Consider the following 18,191-nt stretch of genomic DNA (forward strand, 5'->3'; position numbering starts at 1 on the left):
AATAATTCTGGATTAAAAGTACTAACATTGTAAATAATGTTCAGTTTCTTGCACAGATCAATCATTTCAGTTCATAAGACCTCAAAATTTCATTAGGAGTCACAAGATGTTGTTTTTTATGACCTTGCTTATTTTTTGACTCCCAATAGGATGTAATTTGCATTTTATGAATCATTAATTTGCATTTTATGAATCACTAAGGAACAGCTAAAAATCTTGTTTAATGTTCTACCAAAGAAAAAAAAGTGTCACTTGCATCTTGTTAGACCTGAGGGTGAGCAAATTAACAGCTATTTTTTATTAACTATCATTTTAATGGCATTTTGGTTTATTGAATATGCACATGTTTTTGACAATGCCAAAGGTGCAGTTTGTGAAAGGTTGGTTATAGGCAAATTATTGATGTTCATATTAATATTTAAACAGACTCCTGGGTTTTCGTGTATTTAGTATAAAGTAGTTTCAAGGATCTTGACTGACTCTTAAAGGTGCCACAGAATGAAAATCTGTATATACATACAGTAGGCATAGTTGAACAGTATGAGGTCATTACATAGAAACAACATACCAAGAGCATCAAACACTATTGCTTACTCCTTCATGTAAATCCTGTGAGTGGAAAATCCTGGTTGAAAAATAGGCCATTCAGTACAAAACAGTATGACAATCCACACTGAATCATTAATATGCATGTCCTTCGCTGCATTTGATTGGCCACAATGTTTCCTAGTGAGATCGCAACAATGGTATATTTTCGCATGTTTGAAGTTTATCTAAGTTTACATTATGCTTGCTTTATATGTGGGACTCTTATTTTGAAAACAAGACAGGCTTTACGAAAGAGTAAAGGAGCAGCTTTACGAAGCAGCCGAGTTAGAACACAAAATGCAGGATATACGGATTAAAAATTGGATTAATGACACTCTAAAGTGACATAAGGTCTGTTTAAATATATATTTAGGTAGTTTAAGGTGTATATATAGTGAATTTAGCAGTGTACATTTATAATCAGGCAACAAACACATGTAAACAGCTGAATATATGTGTTTAATGCGCATTTATGCACCGTGTCATATCACACAGCTCTTACTGTGATTGAAATGACGCCAATAAAACTCATCTGTTTATGTGGAGGTTGATATCAAATCCTGCCTCTGTTTTTATAAACTCTACCTGACAAAAGTCTTGCCGCCTATCCAAGTTTTAGGAACAACAAATAATAACTTGACTTCTAGTTGATCATTTGGTATCAGAAGTGGCTTATGTAAAAGGCAAATGCCTCTAGATTACGCTTATTTTACCAAAATAAAATATGATTATGTCTTGATTTTTAATTATTTAATTAGGACAGTAAGGTCTGACTTTGCTTAGACAAAAGTCTTGTCACTGAACAGAAATAATGTTCAGTACAGAATATAAAGTCATGCTGCAGTGGAAATCTGGAATGGAAAGCGTTCTCGCAGGACTCCCAGAGTCCATCAAGATCCTTCGGATTCATCTTCAATGCCTCCTCCTGCATCTTACCCCGAACATGCTCAATAATGTTCATGTCTGGTGACTGGGCTGGCCAATCCTGGAGCAGTTTCACCTTCTTTGCTTTCAGGAGCTTTGATGTGGAGGCTGAAGTATGAGAAGGAGCACTATCCTGCTGGAGAATTTGCCCTCTACTGTGGTTTGTAATGTAATGGGCAGCACAAATGTCTTGATACCTCAGGCTGTTGATGTTGAAATGCACTCTGCAGATCTCTCGCACACTTTCATACTGAATGTAACCCCAAACCATGACTTTTCCTTTACCAAACTTGACTGATTTTATGAGAATCTCTGATTCATGCAGGTTCCAGTAGGTCTTCTGCAGTATTTGTGATGATTGTGATGCAGCTCAACAGATGATTCATCAGAAAACTCGACCTTCTGCCACTTTTCCAAATGATCAACTAGAAGTCAAGTTACTTATGTGCTCTTACATTAACTGACCCAGTTGCATGTTTAACCCACAAAATACACTTCCTTTTTGTGGAGTTTAATTATAAGTTAGATAATTTTTCATGCACAACACAACTCAGAAGCAAAACAAATCACCTACCTAATCCACATACATTCAATGTAGATCTCAGCAAACAATTTAATACATCGTATCACAGCATTCTATGGCACCTTTAATGATCATTTCTGATCACATTTGTGAATTTGCACTAAATTCAACACTAAAACTGTACTGGTGTGTAATGCACAGTAGTCACATTACAACCAATGCAAAACTACGCTTGACCATCTTCTCCAAGGATCAAATCTGCATAGTCAACTCGTTCGTTGCCACACGAAACTCCCAATAGTTTTTATTTCTAGTGAAATGACTCAATTTCAGTCTGAAATTTCTGAAGGAGCTACGCAGAGGTACTGGAACAGAGATGTCTGTTTTAAAACACGATGACATGTAGATCAGGAGTCCTAGTTTATTACTCAGTGAGATGACACCATCAAATATTACTTTAAAAGCACTTTGCTGTGCTGCCTTCACACGGACAGTGGTATCTTAAGACTTTGCTAACACCAAGTTTATGACACAAAAGAGACCACAGTGAACAAGAAGAAATAAACAGCAAACAACAATAATGTACATAAGGTTACAGAGTAATGCCGAACCCCCAATCCTATCCATGCACCAGTAAGGCAATCGTCTGATCTCGTAATTCCTCTGTTTAATGTTAAGAATATACCTGTACTATGAGCTCTATTACTCGCTAATTCTACAGCTTTTCGCCTGCTGCTATCGCATTTGTAATCTGAGTCCGGAGGGTGGAAGGGTTTTGGGTTAAACGCAACCCCCAGACGTGTTTTGCAATGTAGCTTGTTATTTGTCTACTCACATTCCACAAAAACATTTGCGTCTGCAAACAAAGCACATTCCTTTAGACTAATTCTGTGCAGCACTCCAAAGTGCCTGACGTGAATTAAAAGCTTCATGGTTTGCGATGCTAAAATATATCGATTTCAAAGTATCCGTTAAGATTTGATTGAATTATTTTGAACTTATTCTCTGGAAATAAATACTAAACGGCTCGTTTTAAAGGCTGGAACAGTGACCGTGTATGCAGTGTGTGTGTGTATGTGTGTGTTGATGTATTTCCTCACAAATCTTTAGTTTTAATGAGTGCGACCAGAGGCTTGTCGTCAGGGCTGTAATCTTCATAACTGATGGGAGTCGCATCATACATCGCTGGTCTGGATTTCTTGCCAAACCTATAAAACAAGAAACAAACACTCGTTTTCACATCTTTAAGTCAATTAAGGGAGTGTATGGAAAGCCAGAACAATAAGAAAGGTAACCGTGACCTTTAATTGAATAACTCTGAGTTTCATCCACACATTTCTGAGTTTATTTCTCAAAATTGAGCTCTTATGTCAGAATTCTTACTTTTTTTCCCTCATAATTTTGAGTTTACATCTTACCACTCTGACTATACATTTTCTACTCACACAAAAAAAACAAACTTGTGGCAATTCTGAGAAAAAAAGTTGTTACTTTCATAATTTTCACACAGTTCTGAGCTCGTCTTTCTTATGAGAATTATGAGAACCTTGTTCTTATATGTTCATCAAAGGCGGCAACACCAAAGCTGCAAAAATACAAATTTATTAAATTAAAAAAGTTGACACAAAGCGTGTATTTAATTTAATAAATTTGTATTTTTGCAGCTTTGGTGTTGCCGCCTTTGATGAATATTTAATTTGCACCTTTTGCATTGTTTGGCTGAGCACCCAGTTAAGAGGGATGTGCATGCTTTTGTACAAATTTTCAACCTTGTTCACAAATATTTTGTGCAATTGAGAGTTTAAAGACTTCTTACAAATCTGACTTGATTTCTCATGTTTTTTTGTTATTAACAGTTATATCTCACATTTGTCTTTTTTTCTTTTAGATTTTTGCATATATATATATATATATATATATATATATATATATATATATATATATATATATATATATATATATATATATACACTCAGATTTGTTAGAGAGTTTTGACTTTATTTTCTCAGAATTTGTTATGTTACTAAAGTTTTCTCATTTATTTAAATCTTGTAATCATTTCTGACATTTTTGTTAAAGTTTACATTAAGAAAACACAATTGAAACAGAAGAAAACTTGATGCTCATGATTTTTTTTTTCTTCTTCTGTATACTAGTTTTAACTTTAAATATCATCATTTTGGCTTTATTTAAATCCTGGAAATTCAGCTTTGTTCTTTCAAAACCGTCCCTTTATTTATTGCAAGTGCAACTGTATAGGCTCTCACAATTGTGACTCGATGCTCATGTAAACTTAGAATTTTACCTACAGTTCCAAATTCATCTACCGTTTTTGCCTGTATTATGATATATGAACTCTGAATTGTGAGATATGAACTCACATTTATGAAAAATAAAGTCAGAATCATGAATTATAAACTTTGAATAACTAGAAAATGAATGTAAATTATGTAATTCACACAGTGCTTCTCAGAATTACTGTTTTATTTCTCGTAACATTTTAGTTTATATCTTATAATTTTAGTTTATTTATGAGTTTAAATGCTGAAAATTCAGACGTTTTCTATCAGAACTGTGCCTTAATTTATTGCAACTGCAACTTTCTAGGCTCTCACAATTGTTACTTGACGTTCATGTAAACTGAAAATATTTCCTACAATTCAAAATTCATCTCCCGCTTTTGCCTGTGAAATATAAACTCTGAATTGTGAAATACGAACTCACATTTTTGAAAAAAAAAAGTCAGAATCATGAGTTAGTTATATCGAAAATAAAAGTAAATCTTACAATTCTTACAATCTCAGAATGACAGATTAATTTCTCACAACTCAGCTTTTCTTCTCATAATTTTCTTCTTTTCTAGTCATCTCAACTTTATTTGACTTTTTTTACCAATCAAACTGACTAAAATATGAAGTTAAACTTTGGACAACTTGAAAAAACTTAGCTGAAACCTGATTAACTAATCAAACTTAGTTAAAGAAACACAAATTTTTGTTATCTTGACTTTTTTTCATCAATCAGTGTAGAAACATTAACATTTAACAAAAATATCTTCTCTCTTTAACCAAGACTGATTTTTACATTGAAAAAACAAAAACAATTATGAGAAACAGTTGCAAAATAATATAGATTTACATATATATATATAATATCTCACCATTTAAACATTTTTTACAAGTTTATGAGTTCACTGGAAATTCTGACTTTTTTAGCTATCAGAACTGTGCCTTAATTGATCAAAACAGCAACTTTCTTGGCTCTCACAATTGTTACTTGACGCTCATGTAAACTGAAAATCTTTCCTACAATTACAAATTCATCTCCCATTTTGCCTGTATTATGATATAAACTTTGAATTGAGATATGAACTCACATTTCTAATAAAAAGTCAGAATCATCAGTTATATAGAAAATAAATGTAAATCTTGCAATTCTCACAATCTCAGAATGACAGTTTCATTTCTCACAACTCAGCTTTTCTTCTCATAATTAAAAATAAAGAATAAAGGTGTGAATTGTGAGATAAAAATTGCCAAAACCTTTCCAAAGTACACAAAACTCTATTTTAAATTAATCAAATTAACTTTTCTAGTCATCTCAACTTTATTTTAGCAATCAAACTGACTAAACTGACTTAGTTGAAACCTGATTAACTAATCAAACTAAGTTAAAGCAACACAAATATTTGTTGTCTTGACTTTTTTTATTAAAATTTGTTAGAGTGTAGAAACATTAACATTTAACAGAAATGTCTTCTTTGTTTAACCCAGATTAATAAAAGCCAGCAGTACCGTGCGTGGCGGATAGAGGCGATCGCATTGCTGAAATCACTGTCGATACTGCGGCAGTTGTAAAACTCTTGGTAGGCGTGACGAGATGAGCCCTGGTATTCAATACGGCTGATGCGACAGATCCCGACGATGAGGATGATGAGCATCAAGACGAAGGCCACGCACAGAGCCCCGATGATGATATACAGAGAGTGACGTGGCATGTTGGTCAGAGAGTCCACCGGCTGAGCCATCTTCCACTGCAGATCTGATCAACAAAATCACAATAAAGGCAATAATGAGGAACAACAGAAATGAAAAACATGTTTGGGTGTTTTCCAGTCCAAAACTCTATGTTCAGATGTTCTGGGTGGTTGCTAAGATCTTCCACCAACCTGATTTTACCGAGTAGCACATGCTCCTGGATTAACTATTATGGATTAACTGATCTATGTTGATCCTGGAACAACATACCAATCAGCCAATCAGAATTAAGGGATACGTGTAGAGTTTATGTTGCGGTTAGGTTTATGCACTTCTACATGACTACATGAATGAATAATCTAAAGGTTTGGTTGGGTTTAGGGGTAGAGAATAGGTTTGGAATACATTTTACAACAAAAATGATGTTCCAGGATCAACATAGATGTTAATCCAGGATCACATCATACTTGGCAAAATCATGACGTACAAGATCCTCAGTGAAGTTGCTATGGTGGGATGGAGGGTTGCTTATAAAAGAATAGATGTTTATAATAAGGACGTTTATAAAAGTAATAATTATGGTTGTAAAATTCAACGAAAAGATAAGAGGAAAATCAAGACAGACTATTTTGTTTGGGTGATTGGGGCGCAGTAGGTAGCGCTGTCGTCTCACAGCAAGAAGGTTGCTGGTTCGAGCCTTGGCTGGGTCAGTTGGCGTTTTTGTGTGGAGTTTGTATGTTCTCCCTGCGTTTGCATGGGTTTGCTCCGGGTGCTCCGGTTTCCCCCAGAGTCCAAGGGCATGCGGTGCGGGTGAATTGGGTAAGCTAAATTGTCTGTAGTGTATGAGTGTGAATGAGTGTGTGTGGATGTTTCCTAGAGATGGGTTGCGGCTGGAAGGGCATCCGCTGAGTAAAAACCTTCTGGATAAGTTGGCGGTTCATTCTGCTGTGGCAACCCCGGATTAATAAAGGGACAAAGCCGACAAGAAAATGAATGAATGAATGAATGAATGAATGAATGAATGAATGAATGAATGAATGAATGAATGAATGAATGATTGGGGACAGGAACCGTTCTATTAAGTTTGAACACATTGCTAGTATGTTTTGGAAAAAAAATCAGGGTTTCCACCATGCAACCTGGAAAACCTTGAAATTTGGAGGATTGTTTTCCAGTCATGGAAATGAGCTGGAACTTGAGAAAAATGACCAAATGTCCTGGAAAAATCCTCTTTGTCCTGAATTTTTATTCAGGATTTTCACATTTTAATTTTCAGTTTTAAATAAGCCTAGATATGACACAATGGCAACTACATTTTAGTTTGGACCCTCTGAGGTTCCTGTAGCTCAGTGTTTTTCAAACTTTTTTCTGCCAGTCCCTCAAACAAAATAGTCTATCTTGAATTTTCTCTTATCTTTTCATTAAATGTTGTGGTTGTAATGCGTTACCCCTATATGTATGTATGTATGTATGTATGTATGTATATATATATATATATATATATATATATATATATATATATATATATATATATATATATATATATATATATATATATATATATATATATATATATATGAACAACACATGTACATCATTTATTAGTCATGATTGAACATTTAATAATGCATTATTAACATTCAAGTCCATGCTTGTTAACGTTACTTAATGCACCATGAGTTAACATGAACTAACAATGAACTACTGTATTTTCATTAACTAACGTTAACTAACATGAACAAATACAGTAGTAAATGTATTGTTCATTGTTTGTTTATTCATTCATTCATTCATTTTTTATGTCGGCTTAATCCCTTTATTTATCAGGGGTCGCCACAGCGGAATGAACCACCAACTTATCCAGGAAGTTTCTATGCAGCGGATGCCCTTCCAGCCTCAACCCATATCTGGTAAACATCCACACACACACTCATACACTACGGACAATTTAGCTTACCCCATTCACCTGTACTGAATGTCTTTGGACTGTGGGGGAAACTGGAGCACACGGAGGAAACCCACGCGAACGCAGGGAGAACATGCAAACTCCACACAGAAACGCTAACAATAACTATATAACTATTATATAATATATATATATATATAATAAAAACTGCTAAGGTAGTTAACCCCATTATCATGCAAAATAACTAATAACATTATGTAATGTCAGTATGGCAAAGACAAAATAAATTAGTTATATTATACTAGTTATTATAAATTAGTTGTTAAAACGTGAACGTGTTTAAAATGTGTTGAAAAAATGTCTATTAAATAGGACTTGAGAACTTGGGAAACATTTAAAAAAAATAGAGATTACCCAGGAGTGCTAATGAGTTTATGTTTAACAGTACATACTGTGTTTTGACCTTCCTAGAACATCATCCTAATGTGGCGAGAAGTCAATGACTGCTCTAGTTCTTATAAAATCTGCTATATTCCTGTACGCAGCCAACAATCTAGCAGATGAAATGCTACAGTAGTCAGAAGTATAGCCAAGGGTCATCTGGCAAGGGCATTTGCATGGTGGGCTATTGATGAAAATGTCTGAATGGGGAGATCTTTCAGAGGGTCACATGACTCCTCCTGCACGTCACAGACGTCTGTCTCTGGCTGCTGGTGCCATGATGATGCGAGCTGGCAGAGCGTGAGGAGGCTCGCAGGAAGCTAATGGTGCCGAGTCACAGCTGCCATAAAAGGCAAGAGCGCGTCACTCCTCGGGGAAGCGATCCTTGCGCCTCTGCATGCATAAGGGTGTCCTTGAGGCCTGCATTGTCAGGGAGAAATGGCTGAGCTGCCCTACGCAGGACAAGAACACCATGTCTCTTTAAGTTCCTATTAGCCTTCTTAGAGTAAAATTTCTGACTTCACCTAAGAGCTTTAAAACTTGAATTACACCTTTAGATTCTGCTAGATTTGGACTTGTGGTTCTTCTAAAACAGGCAATTAATATTGAGAAAAAAACATATACATTGACGCTAATGACAAACTAAAGCAAGTTAGCAACATTTTAGCAAGCCAACAAATGAAAACATACTGGCAACTTGCTAGCAATAAAAAATGCTAACAATTTGCTAGCAGCCTATGAAAACAGGCTATCTATAATATAGAGATACTAGCAACATCAAAACATGACTTTCTATATATTATAGCAATGTTACAACATGATAGCAACATATTAGCATGCTATCGATTTTGCAACCGTAAAACATGCTAAGAACCTGATAAAACATGCCAATGGATGGCTAAAACACGAGAATGTGTTGAAATATGCTAGAATCACACCTACACATTAAACATGCTGTCAGTTTTTTGTGAAAGAATGCTAACAATGTGCGATAACATGCTAGTAATTAAGTAGAACATAAGCATGTTGAAGCATGCAAGCTACTTAATAAACCTGCTGTCAATTTTGTCAAAGTATGCTAACATTATGCTAAAACATGCTACTAACTTGCTTGAATGTAATAAGCTAATAATATATTGCAACATGTTAGATCCATGCTAGCAACAGCAAAAACAAGCATGCTAGAAGCACAGTAACACATTTAACATGCTGTCAATTTTGTCAAACATGCTAACAATATGCTAAAACATGCTGCTAATTTTATAGAACATACAATATGCTAACAGTGTACTGCAACATGTAAGATGCATGCTAGCAACAGCAAATCAAACATGTTAGAATCACATTAACACTGTTAGTTTTGTCAAACAAGGCTAACGATGTGTTAAAACATGCTAGTAATTTAGTAGAACATAAACATGTTGAAACATGCAAGCTACTTATTAAACAAGCTGTCAATTTTGTCAAAGCATGCTAATAATATGGTAAAACATGCTGCTAAATTGCTAGAACATAAATATGCTAACAGTGTAATGCAACATGTTAGATACATGCTAGCAACAGCAAAAGCAAACATGCTAGAAGCACATTAACAGATTAAACATGCTGACAATTTTGTCAAAGAACGCCTGCAATGTGCTGATCATGCTAGTAATTTAGTAGAATATAAACATGTTGAAACATGCAAGCTACTTGATAAACCTGCTGTCAATTTTGTCAAAACATGCTAACAAAACATGCTACTAATTTGGTAGAACATATTAATATGCTAACAATATGTTGCAACATGTTAGATACATGCTAGCAATAGCAAAAGTAAACAGGCTAAAAGCACATTAACATTTAAATAAGCTGTCAAGTTTGTCAAAGCATGCTAACAAAACGTGTTGCTAATTTTCTGGAATATATAACATGCTATTAATATATGACAACATGTTAGACAAATGTCAGCAACAACAAACACACTACAAGCACATTAACACATTTAACATGTTGTTAGTTGTCACTAACGATGTGCTAAAACATGCTAGTAATTTAGTAGAACATAAACATGTTGAAACATGCAAGCTACTTATTAAACAAGTTGTCAAGTTTGTCAAAGCATGCTAATATTATGCTAAAACATGCTGCTAAATTGCTAGAACAACTTACATGCTAACAATGTATTGCATCATGTTAGATATATGTTAGCAACAGCAAAAGCAAACACGCTAGAAGCACATTAACACATTTAACATTCTGTCAGTTTAGTCAACAAATGCTAATGATGTGCTAAAACATACTAGCAATTTGGCTGAACATAAACATGCTATAAGTGTATTGAAACATGCAAGCTACCTATTAAACGTTATCAATTTTGTCAAAGCCAATCAATGTGGTAAAACAAGCTAGTAATTAGATAAAAAATGTAAACATGCTAGGCAACATGGTAAAAATGTTAACTTAAAACATGCAAACAATGCACTGGAACCTGCTAGTGACATTAAACTATGTAAGCTACTTGCTAAATGTAAGCAACTTGCTTTGGCATGCTGGAAATTAACCAAAATATTAGCTTCTTGTTAAAATGTTAGCTTTAAAAAACTTTTTATTATGTGTAAACTTGCTTAATCTAGGTCACTAGCTAAAATATGCTAGCAAGAATGTAAAACATGCTAACAAAACGGTTGATGCTTTTAAAACTTGCTCTTTCGTTATCAGAGTTGTCGAGTTTATATTTATATTATGCTGTAAGCAAATCCAGATGGTTTGGAAATTCGCCATAATAACAGAGTAAACTCACGGATCTCACAGCTTCCACCGACCCAGCCGGGAGGACAATGACAGGTGTAGCCGTTTGATTGGTCGATGCAGGTCCCGCCATGGTGGCAGGGGTTACTCTCACACTCGTTGACGTCAACCTCACAGTTCTCACCTACGAGAAGATAAAAAAAACATGTTTCACAAAATACAGATCTAATAAATTAGCCTATATGTGAAAGTGTTTTATTTCAAAACTAATAGATTTTTAAGATATACCCCAGAGTTCAATATTATATCGTAAATAATAAATCAAAGTGCCTCTATTATGGATTATAAATGGTCCATATTTTGGTTTGGGGAGTCACTAACAACAGAATGATATGCATGCAGTATATTCATTCATTCAATCATTTTACTTCGGCTTAGTCCCTTTATCCATCAGAGGTTGCCACAGTGGAATAAACCGCATATGTTTTACACAGCGGATGCAGTTTCAGCTGCAACCCAGTAATGGGAAACACCCATACACACTCACATTCCCGCTCATACACTACAGCCAATTTAGTTTATCCAATTCACCTGTACCGCATGTCTTTGGACTTGTGGGGGAAATCGGAGCACCCGGAGAAAATCCACGCCAACATGGGGAGAACATGCAAACTCCACACAGAAATGTTTACTCACCCAGATGGGATTCTAACCAGCAACCTTCTTGCTGTGAGGCGACAGTGCTAGCCACCATGTCGCCGCACGTAGGTATGTATTATTTTTAACCTTATTGTCCCAATGACTCTTATAGGATTTGTTTATTAATTGAAATGGATGAAGATTCATATTTAAACATTTATTTATGATGCACTTTTGGATTTAAAACAAATTTTTTTTTAGATAAACCCACATATATATATTCCAGGCAATGATCTTCGACTTGAGAAAACTAATGGACATAAATAAAAAAAAAAAAAAAAAAAAAAAAAAAAAATATATATATATATATATATATATATATATATATATATATATATATATATATATATATATATATATATATATATAGTTGAAGTCTTTATAAAGATATTTTTTTTCTTCTTTTTTAAATATTTCCCATCAACAGAAATTTGAAACAGAGCAAGGAAATTTTCACAGTATGTCTGATAATATTTTTTCTTCTGGAGAAAGTCTTATCTGTTATATTTCGGCTAGAATAAAAGCAGTTTTGAATTTTTTATGAACCATTTTAGGGACAAAATTTTTTGCCTCTTTAAGCTATATTTTTTCTCGATAATCTACAGAACAAACCACTGTTATACAATAACTTGCCTAATTCCCCTAACCTGCCTAGTTAACCTAATTAACCTAGTTAAGCCTTTAAATGTCACTTTAAGCTGTATAGAAGTGTCTTGAAAAATATATAGTCAAATATTATTTACAGTCATCATGGCAAAGATAAAATAAATCAGTTATTAGAAATGAGTTATTCAAATTATTATGTTTGGAACTGTGCTGAAAAAAATCTTCTCTCAGTTAAACAGAAATTGGAGAAAAAATAAACAAGTGGTCTAATAATTTAGGGGGGCTAATATTTCTGACTTCAACTGTATATATATTAGAGCTGTGAACCTACACTAGTCTCACGGTTCGGTTCAGTTACGATTATCGTGCCATCGATTCGGTTCAATTCGATATCTCGGTGCATTGACGATGATTTTTATACACAGTTTTATATTTTCTTCACAGCAGCAGTTCTTGTATTAAAATGTATGAATATATTTATATTTATATATTATTTGTAATACAATTTTTTCGTTTAATACAAACATTCAGATATATAAACTGTAACTTTAAACAAAATGAGCATTAAGCAAATAATATAAACAAATATAAACATCCAGCTCAATTTCTGATCCTTGTCTAGTTCTCTTACACCTCTTTGATTGGTCACACCCTCAACAAAAACGGTTGCGATTGGCTCTTGTGCGCTGCGCTCTTCAGATAAGTGACACTGATACGTGGCAGGCGGCAGCGGCGATCTTACAGCTGATGTATGATAGACACAGTGGAGAAAACTCTGCAGACACGCGCTCGTTTCTGTATCCAAACGTAATGCTGTAAAACAGCCGAGAGGAGAAGAAAAGCCACCCCAGCAGGTCAAATGGGCCACTGTGTGTGTGTGTGTGTGTGTGTGTGTGTGTGTGAGAAAGAGAGAGAGACAGAGCGAAAGCGAGAGCGAGAGAGAGAGAGAAAAAGAGAAATGGAGTAGGCTACTTTCATTCTCTCGATCTCAGTGAAATAGGGGCTATTGTTGTATATGTCAGTGAAAGACTGATCCAGCAAACACACACAGTGAAATTGTGAAATTTATGAGTTTTAAGTAGTTAAAGCGCTGTAAATACTCGCGATCGCCTCCCTCGCGACGATATGAGGTAAATGACGTCAGTAATAACCGGTTATGATTATTACTGATCCGATACCGAATTGTCTGCGTCTGCATCGCGGTGCACTGAAGAAACGATTAATTTTGACACCTCTAATATATATATATATATATATATATATATATATATATATATATATATATATATATATATATATATATATATATATATTTTTTTTTTATATATATATATATTTATGTCCATTAGTTTTCTCAAGTCGAAGATCATTGCCTGGAATAGAAAGATGTTAATTTTAGGCCCTGTTTATGATTCTACGTTAAGCATCTGGGTAATCCATTCCATACACACAAAATGATCTTCACTTTGTGAACACAGATGCATGATCACACAAACACTAATACTCACCCATATATCCTGGAGGACACACACAGGACGCGTTTCTCCCTCCACTTTCACAGTGTCCTCCATTCTGGCACCTGAGCTTCAGACAGGGGTCCTTATAGATCTCACAGTGCTTACCTGAAAATAACCCACGATCAAAATCGTCATTTCACAAATTAAGTCAACCCCCGAGTAAATTAACTGTACATGCAAATTAGGCAAAGCCCTGCTTGAGAACGCACCTGTGAACTGAGAGGCGCAGATGCACTCGTAAGCGTTGATCAGATCTCTGCATGTGGCGTAATTCTGACACGGAGCAGACAGGCATTCATTATACTCCTCCTCACAGTACAGACCATGATAACCTAAGAGGACAGAGAGAAACACGCTGAATTACTGTGTAGTTGGTTATAAATGGGGTAAGTAGAGCATACATGATATTTCAACATTACATTTTGTCCACTAGAGAGCAGTGTTTAGTTTTGATGGGGTTTACAGGATAAAATGAACAAGAGCAATCTGAAGTCTGCTTTTTTGTGTATTGTACATACAACATATTGATCTATAGATATAAATATATTGATATATATCATTGCCAATATGTATACATGAAAATATATGACCAGAGGAAAAGGTGCATCATTATATACCACATGCATTTGTATGCAATCAATATACAAACCTCACATTCATTTTTTTGTACTTTAGACCAGGGGTCACCAATCTCGGTCCAGGAGGGCAGGTGTTCATGCAGGGTTTTGCTTCAACTTGCCTCAATACACCAGCCAGGATGTTTCAAGTATACCTTGTAAAGCCTTGATTAGCTTGTTCAGGTGTGTTTAATTAGAGTTGGAGCTAAAATTTGAAGGACACCGGCCCTCCTGGAACAAGTTTGGTGACCACTGCTTTAGACCATTCTCTGTAAACCCTAAAGATGGTTGGGAGTGAAAATATCCAAGTAGTTCAGCAGTTTCTGAAATACTAACATCCTCATTTTGATGATTGGCTTGAACTTCAGCAGATCATCTTGAGCATGTTGACATGACTAAAAACATATATTTGCTACCATGTGATTGGCTGATTAGATATTAGCATCAGCAAGCAGTGTCTTATACAGTGGCTGGTGAAGGTGTTATATTGCAAACTACGACTACCAAGCAAACACCCAACATTATAGTAGATTAATATAAGTTTAGATTTAGGTTGCCAGCGTCTAAGGACAATAATGAAATTACATTGATTTTTTGTTGATTTTGGAAAGTGAGCAAAATTCAACATCTTAAACCAACGTCATGTTGACGGCAAATACTGACATTTATTCATCAGATACTGCAAACAAAATACAACATCGGGTAGCCGTCGTAGTGGTAATGTCCACACAACGTCAAGCTCTAACATCATTAGATGTTCATATTTTATTGTTTGCATGTTGGAAGGTAACCAAAATGCTTGTCCGATGTTTGACACTGACATCGGCCTGATGTTGGTTTCTGACTTAAACCAGATTTTCTTTTTCAAACAAAATGCGACGTTATAAGTCTATTAGACTTATCTCGATTGCCATTTATATGTTTATTACATAACGCCAAACACAACAAAAAGATTTCCTCTGGAGATCAGTTGAGTGAGGTTTTTACACTAAACGTCACTACCATCTGGATCACAACACCAAAGTAACCCCTACGGTTCTACTTGCACAGCCCTCAGCTGGATTCCAAGCAGCATTTCCAGCATGGGAGGTGGGGTCGCTTAAAGAGATGCTAAATACCTACAGCTACCAGCATCATCTGGTAGTGTCTGTCATCCCATCAAGCAATTTTGTGTTTAATAGATATCTAAACTTCAACGGCTTGGCTACAATAAAAAAGCTAAATTGAAACTAAACTGTCATTGAAAATCTAAACGTAAAACTAGACTAATCATCATATAAACAGATTTACTTCACATGTTTAGTCATACATTCCTGATTTTTGATTGCTGTTTAGATGTCTATTGGACTTATCTCGATTGTCGCTTAGATGTCTATTAGATGTCTATTAGACTTATTCCGATTGCCATTTAGATATCTTTTAGACTTATCTTGATTGCCGTTTAGATGTCTATTAGATTTATTTTGATTGCAGTTTAGATGTCTATTAGACCTATGTCAATTGCTGTTTAGATGTCTATTAGATGTACATTAAACTTATTTTGATTGCTATTTAGATGTCTATTAGACTTGTTTCGATTGCCATTTAGATGTTTATTAGATATGTATTAGACATTCCGATTGTTGTTCAGATGTCTATTAGATTTATTTTGACTGCTATTTTGATCTCTGCTAGCTGTCTATTAGACTTATTCCGATTGCTGTTTAGAAGTCTATTAGACCTATTTTGATTGCCATTTTGATGTCTATTAGACTTATTTCGATTGTTGTTTAGATGTCTCTTAGACTTATTCTGATTGCCATTTAGATGTCTATTAGATGTCTATTAGATTTATCTTCATTGCCGTTTAGAAGTATATTAGACTTATTTTGATAGCCATTTAGATGTCTATTAGACTTATTTCAATTGCCATTTAGATGTCTATTAGATGTCTAATAGACTTATTCCGATTGCTGTTAGATGTCTATTTTACTTATCTCGATTGCCTTTAGATGTTTATTAGACTTACCTTGATTGTCGTTTAGATCTCTGTTAGACTTAATTTGATTGTTGTTTAGATGTCTATTAGACTTATCTCCATTGCCGTTTAGATATCTATTAAACTAATTTTGATTGCCATTTAGATGTCTATTAGATGTCTATTAGACTTATCTTGATTGTCATTTAGATGTCTGTTAGACTTATTTTAATTGCCGTTTAGATGTCTATTAAACTTATCTTGATTGTCGTTTAGATGTCTGTTAGACTCAATTTGATTGTCGTTTAGATGTCCATTAGATTTAATTTGATTGCCATTTAGATGTCTATTAGATGTCTATTAAACTTATCTTGATTGTCGTTTAGATGTCTGTTAGGCTCAATTTGATTGTCGTTTAGATGTCTATTAGATTTAATTTGATTGCCATTTAGATGTCTATTAGATGTCTATTAAACTTATCTTGATTGTCGTTTAGATGTCTGTTAGACTTAATTTGATTGTTGTTTAGATGTCTATTAAACTTATCTTGATTGTCGTTTAGATGTCTGTTAGACTTAATTTGATTGTTGTTTAGATGTCTATTAGACTTATCTTGACTGTCATTTAGATGTCTATTAGACTTGTTTTAATTGCCGTTTAGTTGTCTATTAGATGTCTATTAGACTGATCTCGATTGCCATTTATATGTTTATTAGATGTCTATTAGATGTCTAATAGACTTATTTCGATAGCCATTTGGACGTTTATCAGATGTTTATTATACTTATGTCATTAGTCGGTTAGAGGTCTATGCTTTTAAACAAAACACACTTTTTTGCTCGGATACTACTAGATGGACTCCATCACACACAGTGCATTGCCATTATTCTGATTGTGAAAATTACACCATGCACCCACACACACACAAAAAAAAAATTTTTACTTCAATTTTACTTTGCAAACAACCCTAATAGATACCGAAGGCTGTGAATGCTGCCATTAAATCACTGGCTAATTATTTCTGATGGGGACCATTTTGTTCTCATTGACTGTGAAAAGCACAGCAGTCCCACCGGAACAGGCATTTGTAGTCAGAAGTGTCACCTTCATAGTGCATATTTGCAGTCCCACTGGAGAACACAGCGGTCCCATCGGACGGCTCTTATCCGAGCGGGGTTGATATCAGTGGACGGGCTGATCTGGCTGCACAGCTGCTGCAGTCACACTTCACAGACAATGATGTCTGAGCACGCAATACACGGGAGGCAGTTGCCATGACAACCAGACGGATCAGAAGGGAGAAACAGAGCTCTGAGCAGCAAGCAGACGAGATTCTCACCTGGAACACACAGACAGCGGTAACTAGTGCCGATGCTGCGGCAGATGCCGTGAGCGCATGGGTTGAGGGCACAGAAGTCCACCAGCTGGGCACAGGTGGGTCCAGTGAAACCTGCAGGACAAGTGCAGCTGAAGCCCAAACCAGCACCCTGTGGGGAGCAGCTGGCATTATTATGGCAGGGCCCTGAAGCACAGGGATCAATCTTCTGCTCACACATGATGCCCTGATAACCTAACAGAGAGAAAGAGAGGAAGAGACTATGATTGTAGCATAAAGGGACCGGTTTTCATCAATTACTGTAATGATGGTATTCATTCTGATACAACTATAATGATTTAATGGAGTGATTTTGCTGGAGCCACCTTTG

At 35.2% G+C, this 18,191-nt stretch overlaps 1 protein-coding gene across 1 annotated transcript in view; it reads right to left on the reverse strand.

Annotated features, from left to right (window-relative positions):
• Positions 1-2,445: 2,445 nt before the first annotated feature.
• dner (delta/notch-like EGF repeat containing) overlaps positions 2,446-18,191 on the reverse strand; it is a 63,262-nt gene continuing 47,516 nt past the window's right edge. Inside the window, exons 8-13 of the mRNA NM_001282486.2 lie at positions 17,825-18,055; positions 14,121-14,243; positions 13,903-14,016; positions 11,142-11,273; positions 5,830-6,076; positions 2,446-3,243 (exon numbers count right to left, since the gene is read on the reverse strand). Of these exons, the coding sequence (NP_001269415.2) occupies positions 3,132-3,243; positions 5,830-6,076; positions 11,142-11,273; positions 13,903-14,016; positions 14,121-14,243; positions 17,825-18,055 (959 nt within the window). The 3' untranslated portion in view covers positions 2,446-3,131. The remainder of the gene's footprint in view (positions 3,244-5,829; positions 6,077-11,141; positions 11,274-13,902; positions 14,017-14,120; positions 14,244-17,824; positions 18,056-18,191) is intronic.

Source organism: Danio rerio, chromosome 18 (genome assembly GCF_052040795.2).
Source record: "Danio rerio strain M-AB ecotype USA chromosome 18, GRCz13ab, whole genome shotgun sequence".
NCBI classification, from domain to species: domain Eukaryota; kingdom Metazoa; phylum Chordata; class Actinopteri; order Cypriniformes; family Danionidae; genus Danio; species Danio rerio.